Genomic DNA, 21,022 nt, shown 5'->3' on the forward strand with positions numbered 1-21,022 from the left:
GTAATAATATAGTCTCATCAGTACATGCGTACCCGCGATTATAATACCACTCTCTCATCGTATTTATTTTTTCTTGTGTCGATAAATGAACCCTCACCCCACAACATCCAAGCAACAACGACTTTATCTCCTCCACCTCATCATCATCCCAAATATGCAAAAATTGTTTTTTTAACCCTTTCTTTACGATGCTAATAAATTCCGTCCGTTTCGGTGATGTCACCTTGGGTTGTAATAATTGTTACAATAAACTGTCTATCTCGCTCTGAAAGTTAACACAGCCAAGAGAGGTGCTGTTAAAATATTGCTTTTTTTGACAGTTCATATGGTTAACGTATTGTAACAGTTAACATCCTCTATACATACATATGATAAACTACTGTCGATAGCCGCCGATAGCAGTCTTGTATATATAATTGATGTGCTGAAATATTTTCAAAATATGTATTGTTATCAAATTTTTTACATATTATAATATGTATCCATCAGTGGCGAAGGGTGACTTTTGGAAAGAGGTAGGCTGTGGAGTTACCACGCTTGTCAGATATATTTACGGGAAATAAGAAGATAACCCAATATTACTACTGATGAATAGGTACACTAAATCGATGAAATTTCAACATCTCAATTGGTTTATAAATAAGCAATTAGATTGAATTATGTATTTTCCTATAAACGTAACATACGCTCAAAATATATTATCTATCATCTTTGAAAATATCCGTTGTTGTGTATAATATGTTCCATAAAAATTTATAATTTAACCCGTAAAACTAGACATTTTAAAATACTTCTATATTTAAAACACAGACTTTGGTATAAATAACTGATAAATAAAAATCGCGAGATAAATTATTTTATATTTTTAACAATCAATATTTATATGTGATTGAATCCCATAGAAATTATTTTTTAAATTATCTTATTAATAATTATTTTGAATAAATGTTCCCTAGAGATCTAAGCGCATAGTAAACAGCTTATTATTTCGGAATAAAAAGCCAGACAGTGGTTGGCGCCATGAGACTGAAGTCATACAAAACAGATCTGGAAAAGGGGTCACATTAATTCATAATATAGTTGGAATCCAGGCGGCGCTAGTATGGGTTATAAACATTATTAAATAAAACAAAACTTCTAAATTTTCACGATATATGACTCTGCATTGGATTGATTTTTCTTTGTTAATTTTTTTTTTTAAATTAAATTGGTTACTTGAAGATCTATTTTTCTTAGAAGGTAGGCTTTAAATAATCGCCTACTATGGAACCTTCGCCACTGGTATCCATATCCATATGTCTTGTCCCATATCAAGTGTGTAGTTGAGCGTATTTTGCAGAAAGCAGCCAGTCCACAGAACACAAACAGTGTAACAAGAAGTAGCCATTTTTGTGTTAGGTGTGATGTTGAAAAATTAAAACATATATTATTATCTTCATACAGCATATTATTATTTGTATATTGATAAATACCACGTGCTGTTTTAGTAGTTTTTTAGCGTTTTATTATATTGTGGTGTTAGTGTAGTGCGGCTGTTTCTTACAAATCAGAAGTGGCATATTCTGCAATCAGTGAATTTTTTTATGGCTTTTAATAATATAATATATTTTTTTGTCACAGATTGTGGAATGGCTACTTTCTGCATACATTCACTTCTTCCCCTGTCTAAGCTAGGTATCGTCGACGAGGTTATATTTTCGGTTAGCAAAGCAGTCAATTTATTATGTCATTTTATTTTTTACCCTACTTTTTTTCATTCTTCAGTGATTTTTTGACATAAAAAATGTTTTAAACTCGCTCGTCATAATATTATAATTTGCTGCTTTTCTTCTCCTTACAAAAGGCTTAGTCAGATTTTCTGAAAGCCCGAATGCTTTTAGCCGGCCCTGCTCCCAGGAGTGGACGCAACATGCCGAGGACCGACCGCAGAAATGTCGGGGACACTGCATTGTTTACGGAAAAATTCTGAAAACAGACGAAGAATGGAAAATGGAATATCTGATTTCAAAACGTGGCGGCCTTTATTCATGCTGGGATTTCGTGCTGTGACTATTTGATTTTTTTTAAAGGAAAAACTTCTCTGGGCATGGTTGCTTGTAGATCAAAATTCGTCACGAAATATTATAAAGTATCAAGGCAACACGCTCTGCAAGGAAGTGTTTAATTCTATTCGAATGCAGAATAAAAATAAATTTTAAATATAGAATAGGTATTCGAAATAAATGAAAAGATTTTTCGTTATCAAATTAATGAATTGTGAAATATGCGTAGGAATCCTACGAATACGCGGTCATCGGCTGGCTGCCAGGTATTTAGTACGGTTCCCCATCTCCACGCACACCATCGACCAACCGAAACAAATGAACTTCAAACAATCAGGATAAAATATCATTGATTTTATGTGGAGATTTTAATGACAACACATCTCGTAAGAGGCTGGTTGAATGTTGAATGAAAACAACCATGCGATCTAAAATGACAATTGACACGATATTCGTTATCAATGTTATCATAAACCAATTGTTTCGTTTTTTAATTGTAGATTTAAAATTGATGTATTTATATTTAGGTAAGTACTGTAGCTGTATTGGCGCATCCTCAAAATTCCTTGGACTGACCGGGTGACAAATGTTGAAGTTCCAATCGAATGAGGAAGGACCGAGAAGTTCTACGTAGTATCAAAACCAGGAAATTACAGTACCTCGGCCACATTACGAGAGGACAAAAATACAGCATTCACCAACTTGTCATTCAAGAAAAGATCAATGGGAAGCGTAGCAGAGGACGGCGCCGCATTTCGTGGCTTAAGAACCTCCGTGATTGGTACGAGTGCAGCTCCACTGAACTATTCCGGGTAGCAGACGACAATGATAAGATCGCCTTGATGGTGGCCGACCTTCGCTAGGGGATGGCACAATAAGAAGAAGACCTACGTTTTAAAAATTACAGAAAAAATCTTTAAAAACATTTGACATCGCTTTTACTTTTGCTGCGAGTGGTATACATAACCAATACAACATTTTTAAATTGTATGTATTACTTATTTAATAAAGGATTGTTTAATTAATAATATATTTATTACAAAGTTGTCATGGAGTGCGTTCGGATGTATAAACGTAATTTTCAAAAGCGACGACTCACTGTGTCTTAAGGGACCTGATATTATTATAGTGTCTGTTTGTATTGTCTTCGCTCTTTTGTCTCTTAGACATACCGCGTCAGAATATTAAAGCAAACATTGAATGCGTTATAATATGGTTGTACCAATTCATGAGATCCACTGACACTGCTTTGCGTGTCGTCGAATGCCAAAAGGAAGAGGACCAACTCGTTGAGAAATTATCCGGGCTACGATCGTCGGTCATGAGATCTTGACGAAGGAGAAGTTATATAATATTTACCTAAATAATTTGTATTTTTTTGTTTATGGAGGGGTGGGTCCGGGCCCGGAACCCCCCCCCCCCCCCCCCATAGTGTACGCGCCTGAAGCTATGTAATGTGAGAATGAGTCAGCTGTTGAATGTGCAGCAGGGTATGGCGACATTGTGGTGAATACCAAGTGATAAATACGTACATGTTATAAAAAAACCGTGTTTCATTTGTATACAAAGGCATGTGATGTTTGACCGTAATAAATTTCTCTCAACTTTTCAGCGGAAATTGCTGAACTCTACCTTTGTGAAAGTAATATCGTTCACTAATTTAATACTCCCAACTGAAAATTAATTCTTTTATGAATTTTACGGAATTCCACTGATTAGTATTCCGAGGGCAACTCGAAAAAAGTGAAATATCTTTGCTAATCTACTTAAAAGAACGAAATAGAGATGTATTAAATTAGTCGCGTAATTAAAATTCATTTCCGTAAAGTTGATGTTTCTCACAGTTATTAATGGAAGTATGAATATTGTGGTAAAACTAAGAAGGGTTGATCGCTTTTACACACTCAATGTTTTATTTTAGTAAAAAAAATACTTAACTGTTCATGCTTTTTTGAATCGAACCGGCGTCTCTCGGGATTCGCGCTCACGCACATCGACCTCAATGCTATAGGTATCCTATCTAATTGCGACAAATTTTAACTAATGGCTCTTACAATACTCTCTGAAGCGCTTTCCAAATTGAGTTACTATTGGCAATCGGCTTTGTATTTTAAATATAAGTAGGTATTAATTACCTTAATTACTAGCCGACGTCCCGGATCACTCCAAGATTTTTTGTTGTAACTTACTTGAACTTGCTAATAATTTAATTAACGATTTTTTTATTCAACAAATAATTCACACGATTTAAGAATATAACATTCTTTTTTATTGAACATACGTAATTTTAAAAACACTTCTGAGAAAATATATAACTAATAGAAAAAATCTTTTTTGAAAAAACTACGACACTTAGCAGGAATCGAACCTGCGTCTCTCGGGATTCGTGCCCACGCACATCAACCACAATGCTATAGATGTCCTATCTAATTGCGACAAAGTTTAACTAATGGCTCTTACAATACTCTCTGAAGCGCTTTCCAAATTGGGTTACTATTGGCAATCGGTTTTTGTATTTTTAAATCAAAGTAGGTATTAATTATCTTAATTACTAACCGACGTTCCGGATCACTCTTAGATTTTTTGTTGAAACTTTCTACTGTTTTCAAAATTATGTAAGTTTGTTCAATTAAAAAGATTATATGCGGCCTCCACATAGCAGAGGTTATATTAACAGTTTTTTTTTTTTTTTTAAATAGATTTTATCTAAAATATATTGAATCAGGCGTGTAAGATTATTTAACAGTTAGATATGTACCAACATATTTTACATATGTGCAGACTGGCAAAGTACGGTAAATCTCTTTAACTGAATGTTATTTTTTCAGTTATATTAGCCGGCTCGTAGATCTAAACTCGTCTCGTATGATACGTGTCGAATACGTCGACGTGACGTCATCATTATTCAGAAAACACACGTTGCCAAATGGTACTCCGCATATTGGTGGAATGCGTGATTTTAATTTCACAATTCATAATCAACCATTTTCACCCGAAATGTTGCACTTCGTCATTCATTTTGGCTTGCCGTGTGACGTCACTATCCTCGCACGGCCTTGCATATAAGCACATAAGAAAGTTGCATGTTGCGCTCTGTTTTGATTTATGACTATTATCCCAGTGGGGACGATTTTCAATGTGCGACTGGGCTACTGTTGTTTTATGTATGACGTCTAAGATGTTAAGTGTATTAATAATTTGTTTTGTTTTTCAAATCCCCCTTTGATCGCAGCTGCGCAATCCGTAAGTAGGTACCTTTGTTCACGGATTTATAAGCAGGCACGCATTCAATCCACTGAATGATCACAAAAAATAAGCTCGTTTAAGGGCCCACATGCTCAGCGTAGGTCAAAATGGAGCTTTTATGGTATTTTAAGAGCATAACCCTGGACATTCCTTAAACGTTGTAGATAATCTATTTATATAATTTTGAAGCCTTATTATCCTTTATATTTATTTTAAACATTTGATGACTGCATAAAGTATTTTTATTACATAAAATAGTTTTCTTTTAAAACTCTCGCTCTAATGTTTTAGAATATAGTCATATTTCAGTACGTCCATGTGCAGTGGTGTTCAGATTTTTCAAATTTATTAATTATTAAACGCATTTACAAAACCATTAGTAAAATTAATGTTAACATTATATAGTGACATATTTACGATAAAGAATTATATTTTATAATCTTTTTGATCCCAAATTTGACAAGAATTAGGCATTTTATTAGTCAAAAATGGGCACGATTAACACATTTGAAGATAATTATAAAGATACTTATTATAACATATGTCTTTGACCATTCAAATGTGATAAACATCCTACGAATAATGTTTGCTTTATATTAATTATTGTCCTAAGAATAAGGTAGTATTTTTTGGAAATACGCCATTTTTATTGGCATTTCCCAGTAGCTAAGCTACAAGATACGGCCGTAGCCATAAATTTACAAACGATAAATGAAGTAAGGAGTAAGATCATGTTATCGCGCGTGTTTGAACATGTACCTAACCGAAAAAAAAATATTTTTTTAAAAACGTCAAAGGAATGTCCAGGCTTATGCTCTGAAAATACCATAAAAGCTCCATTTTGACCTACGCTGAGCACGTGGGCCGTTAAGTATCGCAAACTATTCAGGGTAGAAGCTAATTATTGCACAATTATACCCAATCCTCAGCTGTCTAATAAATCTCGTTTCGTGATTACAACTATAGGTCCTTATTTGGGGAATAAAGAAGACTCTTTATGGGGACATTAGGAACTTTCCCCCTAACATTAATTGAAACTTATCGACTAATGGACTGTGAAAACTTCGCTATCCCGTACCTATTCCATGCAACAAACTTTTCCCGTTCAATTTGAATCAACATCAATTCAATTATTTGACAAGAGGTCCTCTCCACGGAAATAATTAATGATACTAAATTTGCTCCGGTTTTTATTTCTATAATTTCCTGTCAAATTTCCATGGCATCGCTTTACACTGCGCCGATTCTCTGGTATTTGGGATATTTAATTAACGGCATGGTATTTCTCAAATTATTTTTTTAGACGTTGATTTCAAAATATTCGTTATTTTTCGTTGGCTCAGAGAACTGTTGATGAACTTGTATATAATATATTTTATGTATATATTTTTATTATTAAAATTAAATGAAGATTTAAACTCCTTGGTTTATATACTAACAATATACATACACACTATTATTATATTGTAATCATTAAATCTTATGTCTTAAAAAATGTTTTAATATAATTACAAGATAAAAATAACTTTTTATATACTTACAACGTTTTTAAATTTTCTGTTGAATTATTATGGTCAATATGCTCAAACTTGTACTTGATATGAAGTAAATAAAAAACAAACAAATATAGAATACTGAAATGTCATTTTGATTTCCATAGTAACGCAAGTATATATTAATAATTTAGTTGCTAGGACCACCGCCTTAGTAACCAATAATAGTCTTTAACTTTTTACGGATTTTTCTGAAATAACTTTCTATACGAAACAGAATTAACTGAAAATGAATTCAATTCTACGTAAAGATGGCTAAAAGTATTAAAAGAATGCATTGGCATCGTGTTCTGATATAGGTATTCTAAAAGTTTCAAATGTCCAGCTAGTCGGGAAGTTAGTTAAAAATCGATTGCAAGATTTGTACTGGATAAACAACCACCGGACAAATAAGAATACGAGCTAATGAAAACGTTTGAAAAAATAGTGCTATGGAAACAAACAAAATTCAAGGAATTTTCTTAGTTTAGTGTGTTTAAAGTGTTTAGGGCGAGATGCATGGAATATCACAAATCGCTATACGCTATTTTTCCGTTTATCGACTGTTTATTGGATAGCGAAAAAAGTAAACATACATGTTGCGTGTAAGAGCATGCGCGTAGGACTAGTGACAGGTAACATCTGTCGAGTATTCAAACTCACTCAGCTGTATATGCATGTCATTTGGGCTATATATCTATGCGTTATGGAATAAATAAAAATACCAATCACAACTCTGGATGTCATTTCAACTTCAAAGTGATGCTAATGTCATACTGCACAGCCGGTTTGTTTTGTTTTTTAATTGAAAAATATTTAACCTAGAGACCAACAACTATAACTTGACGTGTGGTGCTTTGAATAACTAATAACTGGCTCGCAATATATATATATATATATATATAGATATAACAAGTAGACAGATACCTACTACCTACCTACACAATATCGAGTAAAATACTGCGTCGACTTGATTTTTTTCAAATTAATTTATTATGCAACTATAAGATCTAGGCGCGCCTCTGCCAGGCCGTTCCATTTCTATAAATATACAGTCAGTGTAAAGCTCAAATTACATTGGCAGATTGCGTCTGCCCTATTCTCTATGGTTTTCAAGGATCGTGAGCGATCGGGACAAAAGTGGAAAATTTTCTATTATTCCGTCGTGTGATCCATTCATTAGCAAGCGAAGATTGCCGAATATGCTCCCGCTCGCGAGCCGCGCAAATGGTCGTTCATTCTACTGCTCGATTTCAACAACTAAAAGATGGCGAAATCTCAAAAAAATTTATGGACTAGCGCTGAGGACACAGTCCTCGTCGAAAAATGTCAAACGGTCGCGCAAATTTCAACAGATGCTCGCTAGGTTTGACAGCTCAGTTTTTTTGACGTAAAATTGTGCGGGAATACGTTCAGTGTAGCCACCAATCTAAGAAATATCTCGTTTTCGGTCAACCTATATTTTTAATACTAGCAACACTATGTTTATTTTAAACTAATCAAAAGCAAGGACCATCGCGATTGAATCGTTGCGTGTAATTGCAAATAGTGTTAAAACGTTGGCCACGACGGTTATTGGATCGGGTTGGGTCTGCGCGTCTGCCAATGTAATTAAGAGAGCTCGAGTGATCCCGCGCACATCACCTCACCATTTCACCGCTGCTATCCGACCACTTCAGCTACTCGCATACGATTCACGGTGAATTTTTACAAGTGCGCTATTTTCAAGAGGTTTTATCCTGTAACTTCAAAACCTTTTGGATTATCGTGATGCTGCTATATTATTTTGGTACTAGCAGTGTAGGCTATAAGCTTGGCATGTTTCATCAATATTGGTCCAGTGACTGAGCCGACAGATAGACTTATAAAATGTTAAAAATATATAGGTATATTATTTTGTCCTTCTGTATCATATTGTGAATAGTGTAAATTTAATGTAAATCGTCGTAACACTGATCTAAAAGTTAATATTTTGAAATCACAGGCAGACGTTTTAATGAATTATTATTTGTGAATGTTTAGTTTTTTACATCGGTTTTTATGCCTAATCGCATAATGGGGTGGGCTTCATACACTTTTACATAGAAGTTTACAAAATAATGCTTAACCCTTGTCAGAGACGTCTAATTAATACGGAGGTAAAACATGATTGTTTCAAAATATTTAACCAACCCTTTGCAAGACATGTCACTTGCAGATTGTATTCTTTGCTACTATTCGACAAGCTTCATTATTTAGCTTTATTGACTCCTTTACTTGAGGTTGTATGGATACTATCCGTGGCTTTATCCAACTGGCTTCCTGTATGCTTACATAGGTACATACTGTAGCTTAAACACTTGACGATATTTATATTTTTCCAACTTATACGCGGTGAAAATGAGACCTCTGCCATTCTTGGTAGTATTGACATGTCATTATTCGGTGTACTTCCGTGTATCTGATTTATATATAAGTATATATATATTGTGTGTCATTATTCGGTGTACTTCCTTGTATCTGATTTATATACAAGTATATATTATATATTGTATTTACACTATTATACTGTATAACTTTTATGTAATACTATTTTAATAATATTTCTTTATTTCTAAATGTCATGTTGTGAACGTCTTAAATTAATAGTTTGTAATGTTCACTATCTGTAAAAAAAGAAATAAATATTTAATTTTTATTTGAATTTGAAATTTATTATAATATTTGATTATAGAATTCGATGAAAACTGTTTGCTATAGGTATATAACTAGCCCGACATAGATGGCCGATTCAGTTTTTGTCGTGGGTGTCGGGCAGTGACGTTACTAGGCAAAGTGCCGCCCTTAAGCAGGCTTAAAATGCTGTCCACTTTTATTTTACAACGTTTTTATTAGCTCGTATTCTTATTTGTCCGGTGGTTGTAAGTCTTGGGAATCTTCTCCCAGGACACTCCCAGGCCAATTGACGGGTCCCGTGATACTCTCGATTAAGACCGAGGGTGGTACGGGGCGGGTTTGGTGGAGGGAATTTAACTTCAATGTCCGGTACAAATCTTGCAATCGATTTTTAACTAACTTCCCGACTAGCTAGACATTTGAAACTTTTAGAATATATCAGAACACGGTGCCAATGCATTCTTTTAATACCTTTAGCAGAATTGAATTCATTTTTAGTTAATTCTGTTTTATATGGAAAGTTATTTCAGAAAAATCTATTATAAAAAAGAATATTATTAGTTGCTAAGGCGGTCGTCCTAGCAACAAAATTATTAATTTATATACGTGCGTTACTATGGAAATCGAAATGAAATGTCAGAATCACATTTCAGTATTCTATATTTGTTTGTTTTTTATTTACTTCATATCAAGTACAAGTTTGAGCATATTGAGCATAATAATTCAACAGAAAATTTAAAAACGTTGTATATAAAATGTTCTTTTTTCTTTTAATTGTTTAGTTTCATATTGTTGTCTGCAAGTTCACCTACTAACCTATTTCATTATTTACTTTCGGCTATCTTAAACAGACAATTACAACAAAAATCATAAATTGACATACACGCTATCAACTGAAAATTGGAACATTTTCACGAAATCGAAATATATCTCAAACAGTGGTAGTTTTAGATACGTGTATGTCTGTGGAGCTGACAAGTTTAGATGCACCCCTGTGGACATTTTGCCTGTGCGATAAATCGCCATCATAACACGTATTACAATGGGTATTACCATACAATAATAATTATATTGCCAAGCTTTTCATAGTCGAGAGGTCTATTGTGTGTACATTTTCCGTTAGTGAGTGTGTATAGTTCCTGAAGATGCCGAAAGGCGAAACCCGGGTCGTAAAAATTACTCAAATAGAATAGTACAAATCGTTTAGAATTTAATATCATTAGTATTTTATCGTCACTTTTATATATTTAGACTAAAGTTTTCTTGAACGTTTTCCGTCTTTATTATGGTAATATATAACATCGATATAATATTATGAATGGCGATCTATTTTATTCATATAATAAGTATCCATTCACCGATAGCACGATTTATTAAAAAAAATATTTTTTATCTCATCGAAAGACGATTTATTGTTTATCTCCGCACATATCGGAAATACATAGCACAGGAAAATTGCGTAGGTTTAATCATACAGTAAACAGTAATTTATAAAAGGTTTTTTTTAGTTGATGTTACCAAAATAATGATGCATTAGTACTTAACAGCCCACGTGCTCGTCGTAGGTCAAAATTGAGTTTTTATTGTATTTTCAAACCATGATCCTGGACACTCCTTAAACGTTGTAGATAATCTATTTATATAATTTTGAAGCCTTATTATCCTTTATAGTTATTTTAAACATTTGATGACTGCATAAAGTATTTTTGTTACATAAAATAGTATTCTTTTAAACCTCTCGCTCTAATGTTTTAGAATATAGTCATATTTTGGTACATAACTGTGCAGTGGTGTTAAGATTTTTTACATTTATTAATTTTTAAACGCATTTATAAAACCATTAGCATAATTTATTACAAGATAATTTTTGTAAAATATTCACGATAAAAAATTATATTGATAATCTCTGTGATCCCAAATTTGACTAGAATTAGGCATTTTATTATTCAAAAAATCGACAAGATTAACACATTTGAAGATGATTCTAAAGATATTTATTATAGGCTATGTCTTTGACCATTCAAGTGTGATAAAGATCTTATGAATAATGATTGCTTTATAATAATTATTGACCTAAGAATAAGGTAGTGTTTTTTTGAAATACGCCATTTCTTTTGTCATTCCCCAGTGGTTAAGCTACAACATACGGCCGTAGCCATAAATTGACAAACTATAATTGAAGTAGGGAGTAAAATGATATTGACGCGCGTGTTTGAACATGTTCAAAACAATCACATAAACTGCCGTACTTTATCACATAAATATATTGTGATCTCACCAGGAATTGAACCGAGAGCGATGCCAACAATATGACCTCTACTCACGAGGTACATAATATTATGCTCTGATTACGATCAAACATGCTAGTTTTTATTATTGAGAGTTTGGAAAAAACCACATACAGTAGACTCTCGTACATAATTGAAAGCAAGGAGCATAGCCTGTTTAATCAACAACATTTTAACCGAGAGATTGTTTAGTATGCCAGTTTGTGCGTTTCGCTCCGCTGTCACTTACTTTCAGTATGTTAACCGGAAACGAGACACTGAGCCAATAAATTAAAAATATTGCCGTTTCGTGTTTTGTTTTATATTTAATAAATGAGTATTAATTAATACGTACAATATATCTAACCATTATTTTGGGGGGGGGGGTGGAAGTAAAAATATATATAGGTACTTGCATGAAATGGGTATAAGTATTTAAGTAATTAAAAATATTTTTTCTCTTACCTATGTATTGTCCCATGTAGTACAAACGGCCAATCCTATTTGTATAATATTCACTTATGGATAGAACGACCCGCAATAAACATTTTTTTATATCACTCAAGGGTGCGGAATTGATCGTTATTCGCCACGCGAATTATCGGAAATCCAGTGCAAATAGCCGGCGAGAAAAATGCCCACAATTACGGAGGCCATTCGCTAACATTAATTTATTTTACTTTTGCCGCCGAAAAACCGCACCCAATTGTTTCGTCTTTCATTTACTGACAACTCCTTCCGGGTTGCGCCGTTAAACTGTATGGGGTTGCTCTTAATAAGACAAACGAGGTCTATTATATTTTAGTGACTTGAATCTCAATGAAATTTTCTCACAGAATAATAATATTGAACATGACAATCTCCTTTGGTCGTCCTACAACGATGTTTAATTATAGTGATTATTTCATTGTTTCTGTCGTACCATCAATATTGATTAGGTTCGTATCCGGTAATTTGTACGAAGGATAATTATTGGCCGAAACCGATAGATTCATAAATGCAGAAAAGCATTCAATCCGAAAAGAATTTTGAATGATGAAACGATGAATATCAATACCGGTATTCATCAAAACATATTATAGTTAAAAAAAATACCTATCAATTAATATAGCTATTAAAATCAATTGAAAACACTATTTTCTAGCAACCTAAAGTACTTACCTACATTTAATATGTTGACCTTTATAAATATGTATATGTCATAATATTTTGGAATTGCTAATTTTTACAAATACTATAAGTCCGGGTGCAGAAAAATCTCACTCAAATTCAACGTTTGTTGGATGTACTATTAACGTTGGATCAACAGTAAAGTTATAAAATAATTGGAAATATTTGCCACGAATATTTTCTTTTTTGAAATACATAATATGTCAATTCATCGCGATAATTTTATAAGTGTATTAATTGATGAATTTGTTTTATTGTTATTTAACTTTTTTTGATTTCAGTCATATATTTGCGTTTTGGCGGCATTAATCTTATACACTATATTTAATATACAAAACGTAGTACGTAATGGAAAAATATCATTAAATTCATTTTCAAAAAACATAAACGTGTATGCTTTCTTAATACCGAAAATACCAATATTTAAGATTTTTGAAATACCGGTATTGCAATCTGTACTCGAAATGGTAATTCGTGCAGAAGTTTTTTTTAGTAAGTATAACATTTCTTAGTGAACTAAAAAAAATATCTGGTGGTAGTGAATATTGATAGGTATCGACATTCTTGTCTATGCGCTTAATAATTCTATTTTTATGTCATAAGAAAAGTTATATACTTAAGTGATAATTGTATATTTAACTATCCGTCATTCCAACGACCTTTAGGTTTTCTTTTCGAACATTTTTTTGTGTCCATAAATTTAATACGTTTAAATTGACCAAGTTGGCCGTATCACAGTTCACCGTGAGCTATTGTATCAGAAATATATGGCCGTACCTATTCGATATTGACACGCGTTCATTGTTTTTCATATATTTGAGAATGATTTTGTCGATTCGGGTAAGGAAATTAGCTCTGTCCATTGGTCGCCGATTGTTAGTATGAGTTGTAGTGTGCAGCCAATGTTGCAGCTAACTTCATTGTAGGCAAAATTAACAGTGGCAAGGTGTCTCCACAAGTGCACAACGATAATATTTAAAACCTCATTCTATTCTATTCTAAAAGTATTCTCATAAAGAAAGGGTTTTTACTGTGTGACTAAGTTAACATTTCTTTTTATTTCTTATTTTAATGGTATTTTATTTTTCTTTCCTTCCAGTCACTACATGCGCCAGATCCTCGAAGCCCTGCGATACTGCCACGAAAACGACATCATCCACAGGGACGTGAAGCCGCACTGCGTTCTGCTGGCCAGCAGAGAGAACTCGGCGCCCGTCAAGCTGGGAGGGTTCGGAGTCGCCATCCAGCTAGCTGGCGGACAGGCCGCGGCTGGACCTCCAGGTACGGGGAAGCCCACTTGGCGGGACGGTACAACAATAGCTTTGGCTTGAAACACATTGATCATTCGCGGTGGAGACATTTCGCTTTATCATCACTCATTCGGGTACCCCCCTTATAAGAGACGGTAGGCGTGATACTGGGGAAAGGTATAGGGAAAGCATTCATTGTTCAAATGCGGTTTGGTACAGAATACATTATTGTTCATACGTGGTTTGGTACAGGATAAATTAAATTGCTTCATGTTGAATACAAAAGATTCGCACCGAAGTAACACATTTTTAGGACCTGAGTATTAAAAAGATACAAGTGCATAAGTAATCAAGTTGAGTATTTAAAAAAATATGCTTTTATAAATTTTACATAAAAGCTTTCGAAATTCTACAAATGAGAAATAATTCATTCTAAGTAAAAAAAAATAGATACTTACGTCTTTATGTGTATTAGTATCTTCAACCTTCAAATTAGATGCATTGTTATGTATCTAAATAATAACAATATTTTATACACGTTCATGTTACTGCCAAAAGTTGGTAAGTCTCGAAATCATGTTATAAAGTAATCGCAATTTTAAAGCTTGACGTGCCATCTAAAATCAGGCATAATGCTAATTTATTATATAATATTTTTGTGCTTTATGTGCATGTTCTATAATATAGGTATAATCCTACAATCTGTTGTTAACTCTAAATACCTAAATTATCGACTTACCAACTTTTGGCAGCAACTCTATGAATTTAGTCAAATTTTATTAACAAAGTGCTTATAACTTTTCGTATAAAGCAATTAAGTACATGGTTGAATCATTTTTCATGCATAAACAGGTGCTTATGTGGTGATGTGAAAACTACTTCTAACTACTTTTTTTGATTATATGTCACTTGTACTCGTTTAACACTATGCACATCATTTGTTGTTAACACGTGGTTTGGTACAAGACACATTATGCTACCTTCTCATTTAATGTACAAGAATAAGTGTTCATATAATGTTCATGCTTGGTATAGGTATAAGAAATTATTTTCATTTTTTATTAAAGACAGTATTCATTTTCGGGGTAACTTTTTATTTGAAAGCGAGAATTGATGCAACATGTATTATGGTAGATATGTACTAGGGAGGTACGGTGACTTTTGCTTCCAAGGATGCTGTTCAAAAAATACATGAGCACTTACTATATTCTAAATTATTATCGTTTCATGGTTGTGGAACTAATCTCTGTCAAATAATTTTGCATAATATAAGAGACAAGGTAGTTTAAAACTTGGGTTCTCATTTCACTAAAACTAAAAACACTGTCTTTTTACTTAGCAAAGCAGTAAAATTTACCATATAATTACTGTGTAATAAATTCTTTTCTTTCGACCATGTCAGATCCTAATAGGATCATATGGGCCTCCACAGAGTAAAGGTTTGTATTGAGAGATTTTGTTTTTTACGAGAAATGGATGTCAGCCACTTGCTCAACCTATTAGGTCCATACCCTGACACACACAAATTGAAAAGCCAGGATTCGAACCTGGGACCCACGGCGTTATAGTCCAACGCTTAAGCCGCGCGGCCACCGTGGGCGATAGTAAATACATAATATTATTATTACGATATAGTAATTTATCGAATATATCTGGGCATGCTCCTCATCTACAGCATATATGGACCGCACGCCTCTAGTATGTAATGTACATTCAATTATCCTTCATATATATGCGGTTTGTTACAGAAGAGATTATGTTGCTTAATTTATTAAAGAAAGTAAACGATTTGCGCTATTTTCATTTAATACATCATATTATGAGTAAAACATATTTTTTGACGTGTGATAAGATGTAGTAAATAAACAGATAGAGTGAAACTGTACAAAGATACTACTAAGTAAGTACGATAGGGAATTTCAACTAATTCTAAGAATTGACAATATTGTGCTACTTACCTACTATTTTTTTTAGAATAGACGAACCGTTTTACAACTGTTCCAATGGCACGTTAAAAGTTACAGCGTTTTAAACTGATTGTTTAGATTTGATTTATCATTTAAATTGTTCAGTTAGAATAAATCATGTTGATCTTCCCAAAAATTCGTCAGCGTGATAGTGTTACATTTTTTTAGTACATACTGTAGTTAATGAAAAATTCTCGTAAAAGCTCTCGTAAAGATATAAATTGTCACTATTGCACTTTTGGCTCGGCAATATCGACATCATTACGGTTGAGGGTGACATATTAAATGTGCTTTGTTAATTATTTGTGGTTTGGTATTAGAGTCGTTTCGTTTCGATATTTACACTTTGAAATGTACATACAAGACACTTCGCTTTCTCTTAAAGTGGCATATTATAAGTCTATTGGTGGCATACATTGACACGTTCGCGTATATGTTAATACAAAATATATTTTGGCATATTATTATTATTTGAGATGGCATTACAGGGATGGCGAACCTATGGCACGTGAATGTTTCATTTTGAAGACAAAAGAAATATTAGATACTATTTTATATAATATATTTAAAAAATGTTTTTTTTTATAAAAAAAAAGTTACAGATAATTATAAAGTAGTAAAGTACTTAGGTACTTCTAATATTAAAAAATATTGACGACATAGCCATGCGTATTTTCTTCGGTTTTTCATATTATTTCAACCTACCAATCGATGCGGAAACGGAAACGACGAAATTCATTTATAAATAATGACAAATCGCATTGTATAAAAAATTGCAGGCAAAATCATTTTAAAGAATAATCGTTACGTTTAATGTAAATATACGATTACATAGGTCGGTCCTTAGGATCGTGGAATTAGAAATAAAAATATACAATCAACAAACCTTATAAAATGAATTATCGGCAGTCATTCAAATATAATAACTGCTTGTTATTTGACCTCAAACATAATCTCTAAAAATGGAAAACCGCTCAGTGATGGAGAATTTAATATGAAAGAAAAATGGTTTAAATGCGTCCACGATCTAATTTAGTAATTTGAAAACAAGGAAAAAAATATTCAAAGAATAAAAGATATGCCTTTGGCTACAAATACGGTGAAAGATAGAATATCAATAACCCAATTGTATTTTTTAAACCTTTTTAATAGAATTCGTGATAAAATGACGTGAAACTATTAAATACTAAATTCACATTGATAACTTAATTAATATTATCTAAATATTATATACATTTAAAAATGTTATTATATACTTATACGCTTATTAGATATATAGATCTCGTGTTATTTAGTATTATGTTGGTCACTGTGTTTTCAATAGCTTTCCACTCTTAATATATAAATATAAATAATGTTTGACAGGTAAACTTTTGATCAATGATATTTATTTATAGATATATTGGAATAATATTTGCTAAAATACGGTACATCTTTTTGACTTTACTGTTTACCTAGCTCAAATGATATGTTTTTGAATTACCTACGTTATTTGTTTGGTGTGGCCATGGGGTAGTAATAGCATCCCCTACTTCAATATGAATATTGTATGAAACGTATGTAATAATTTGAAAATATGAGCTCTGGATATTTACTCGTTTTATACAGCAAACATTATTTAAAGGTTAAAAAGCTTGAACACTTCAAAGCAACTTATTATCTATAATGGTTAGGTTGTTAACATTTTGTTTTTGAATTAATTTGTGTTTTGATATTAATTTATTGAAAGCGAAATGAAAATTGATATCTACATGAAATTAATTTACCAACCTGTAGTTTTTAGAATATAATAATTTTACCTAACATATTTAAAATATATAATAATATACTTAGGTATCCATTATCGACTGCTAAGCGAAGTAAAGAGTATGAAACACAATCAGGTTATCACTGTGGTATTCGCGACATATAAATAATATTGTTTGTATGACAAGTGGTCCGTTCAGATGTGAATGGGACAACTGGGCGCCAGGACAACTATTGTCGAATGAAATAAATATACGTGCGTTACGATTTTAACATTAAGTAATTTTAATCAGTTCTGAGTAGAAGTGTTAGTAGTTTAAATTCATTTTGTGCTTAACATAATGTTTTTTTTTTTATTACGGATTTAAAATTAATTATCATGCCTAAGGCTTTATATAAAAATAAAATATCTCTCTTCTTGTTGGAACTTTAATATATGCACAGTTAAATCATTATTTACATGCGATATTTAAATACTCAGCAAGTATTAAATAATAATTTAAATATAAATAATAATATTAAATATATATTTTAAAAGTACCTATAATAATTGAACGTCTATTTAATTTCGAATTTCATTCGATTGCGTGGCGCCCAGTTGTCTCGGCGCCGAATCCTACTAGACCCATTCAGATGGTAAGCTTTTTCAAGTAGGTACCTACGACTATCGAATTTTACAGAGTTTTTCTACAGTTATAATTAATATCAATACTATCTGGTGAGGGTAAAAGAGTCATGTGTTGTAAGAATAGTTTATATAATAATAGTAATAGTAATAAGAATAGTTGAAGTTATTATCGAGTGAATGGGGTGGGAGTTTTTAATTGGAAGGAGTAGGGAGCAGTAAGGAAGTCATTCGATTTTTAAACATTTTTTACGTATGTTTTTACGGAAGTTATAGATACATCATTACACATAGAATGATTACATACTTATGGTTTTTGTATGATTTTAATGATTATGGACTTTCTGCAAATGTGTTAATGTGATTTTTCCAAATACTTATACTCATTTCTTTACTGAGTTTTTGACGTTTATATAACTGAGTGTCACTGTGCATTTACCATTGGTGGGTGCGCATAGTGTCTGTAGATTCCAAAAGAAAAAAGGGCGTTGCAAAAATTACTATAATAGAATAGGCAGTAAAAAACTTAAATCAATTAGAATTACAGTTCACCGCTAGCTAGAAGGAAATAAATGGGGCCGTATAGCATTGAGATTAAAAATTACATGTTGGTCGTGGAGTATTGCAGACATTAATGTTCATATATTTATATTAGATTCAATAAGAATATTAATTTGATACTTGATAACCTGTTTTTGAATCATTCAAAATTTTATATAAATATAATATTATACGATATGATACCATTTGTAATTTCACTTCTGAGAAAATATATAACCAATAGAAAAAATCTTTTTTGAAAAAAAAAGACACCCAGCAGGAATCAAATCCGTGTCTCTCGGGATTTGCGCCCACGCGCATTGAGCGCAATGCTATAAGCACATTATTGTCTAATTGCGACGAATTTTAACTAATGGTTCTTACAATACTCTCTGAAGCGTTTTCTAAATTGAGTTACTATTGGCGATCGGCTTTTGTATTTAAAATCAAAGTGGGTATTAATGGCCGCGGTGGCCGCGTGGCTTAAGCGTTAGACTATCATGCCGTGGGCCTCAGGTTCGAATCCTGGATCTGGCAAGTACACATATTGTTTTTCAATTTGTGTATGAGTCAGGGTATGGACCTATTAGGTTGAGCAAGTGGCTGAAATCCATTTCTCGTAAAAAACAAAATCTGTTAATACAAACCTCTACTCTGTGGAGGTCCATATGATCCTATTAGGATCGGACATGGTCGGGTATTAATTATCTTAATTACCTACTAACCGACGTCACGGATCACTCCAATATTTTTGTTGTAACTTACTTGAACTTGCTAATTATTTAACTTGTTAACCGCGAAGCATTTAATTACTTCTTAATTACCCCATTTAAATAACATGGTAATTATGTCGAATGGCCAATTAATTAGTGTACAACAGGTGTTCCGTCCGCGTGAAACAGATTTTAATCAACTATTTTTTTTATTCAACGAATAATTCACAAGATTTAAGAACGTAACATACTTTTTATTGAATACTTATGAGAAAATAGATAACCAATATAATACACCCAGCAGGAATCGAAACCTGCAAGTCCTGCAAGTTAAATCTTGTGAATTAGTCGTTGAATAAAAAAAAAATTGTTAATTTCATAACTAAATGTCTTAATTCTAAAATACAAATTTTTCGAACTACATAATAAAATACGTATGTCACTTTATAGATATTATTAAATATACAATTGTCTGATGTATTAACATTAGAAAATATAACTATGAGTACCTAATAACGTATATCTAAAATATCTGAATCAATTCCACCGTTCAGGCTCTCTCGTTATTGCAAGCCTTTGGAGTTTCGAATGGTTCCAGAAGCAATTTTGCGAAAGGTCAATAGTTTACTTTGCCATTTCAAATATTCATTCGGATGAATCCGTGACCCGAGGAGGTCAGCTCAAGAGATATCTTTAAAATTCTACAAGTAGTCTTTGTATAGTCTTCGACGATTTATCTGTATGAAAAGAGATGAATTTTAAACGGGTCAGTGCCGCCACCCCGGGGTTTCATTGCATAATAATGATAATTAGAATATAATTTTGAAAAACCCCAAAAACGTGCATTTTAGAAAAAAAAGGTTGGACCGAGTGGGACTCAGAATACATGCCTTTTACTTTCCTTTATTATAAAATAATTATTTCTAGGTACTTTAAATTCTACCAATCAAAGGGCTGATTTGGCTATACCTCAGTTGAGGCACGGTCAAAAAAGATCGTGGCTAGGCGATGCGCGGATTACGGGTCGCGGGTGGAAATGACGCATCCCGAACGAAATATAATTTGTCATATAAATCCAACATGCGTCCATTTAATGTTCTGTTTATTGTTCTATTAGTAACAATAATAAATTCATTGACATGTTTTCTTTTTCAAGTAAATGGGTAACGTTTTTTAGTCATCTTTACACGATTTAAGAATTAATACCCACGTCTCCATCACGAAACAAATTGACGTGTTCACAGCTCGACGTTCGCTCTCCGATTGCCA

At 32.7% G+C, this 21,022-nt stretch overlaps 1 protein-coding gene across 2 annotated transcripts in view; it reads left to right on the forward strand.

Moving 5' to 3' along the window:
- The window catches only part of LOC147073309 (peripheral plasma membrane protein CASK-like), a 686,848-nt gene that overhangs the window by 201,377 nt on the left and 464,449 nt on the right, over positions 1 to 21,022 (forward strand). For both annotated transcript variants that reach the window (XM_085945407.1, XM_085945406.1), the window contains exon 5: positions 14,012 to 14,193. In XM_085945407.1, coding sequence (XP_085801533.1) covers positions 14,012 to 14,193 — 182 coding nt within the window. The remainder of the gene's footprint in view (positions 1 to 14,011; positions 14,194 to 21,022) is intronic.

The sequence above is a fragment of the Rhyacophila brunnea genome, unplaced genomic scaffold, assembly GCF_057557595.1.
Source record: "Rhyacophila brunnea isolate RB1 unplaced genomic scaffold, BYU_Rbru_1.0 scaffold_18, whole genome shotgun sequence".
Taxonomy (NCBI): domain Eukaryota; kingdom Metazoa; phylum Arthropoda; class Insecta; order Trichoptera; family Rhyacophilidae; genus Rhyacophila; species Rhyacophila brunnea.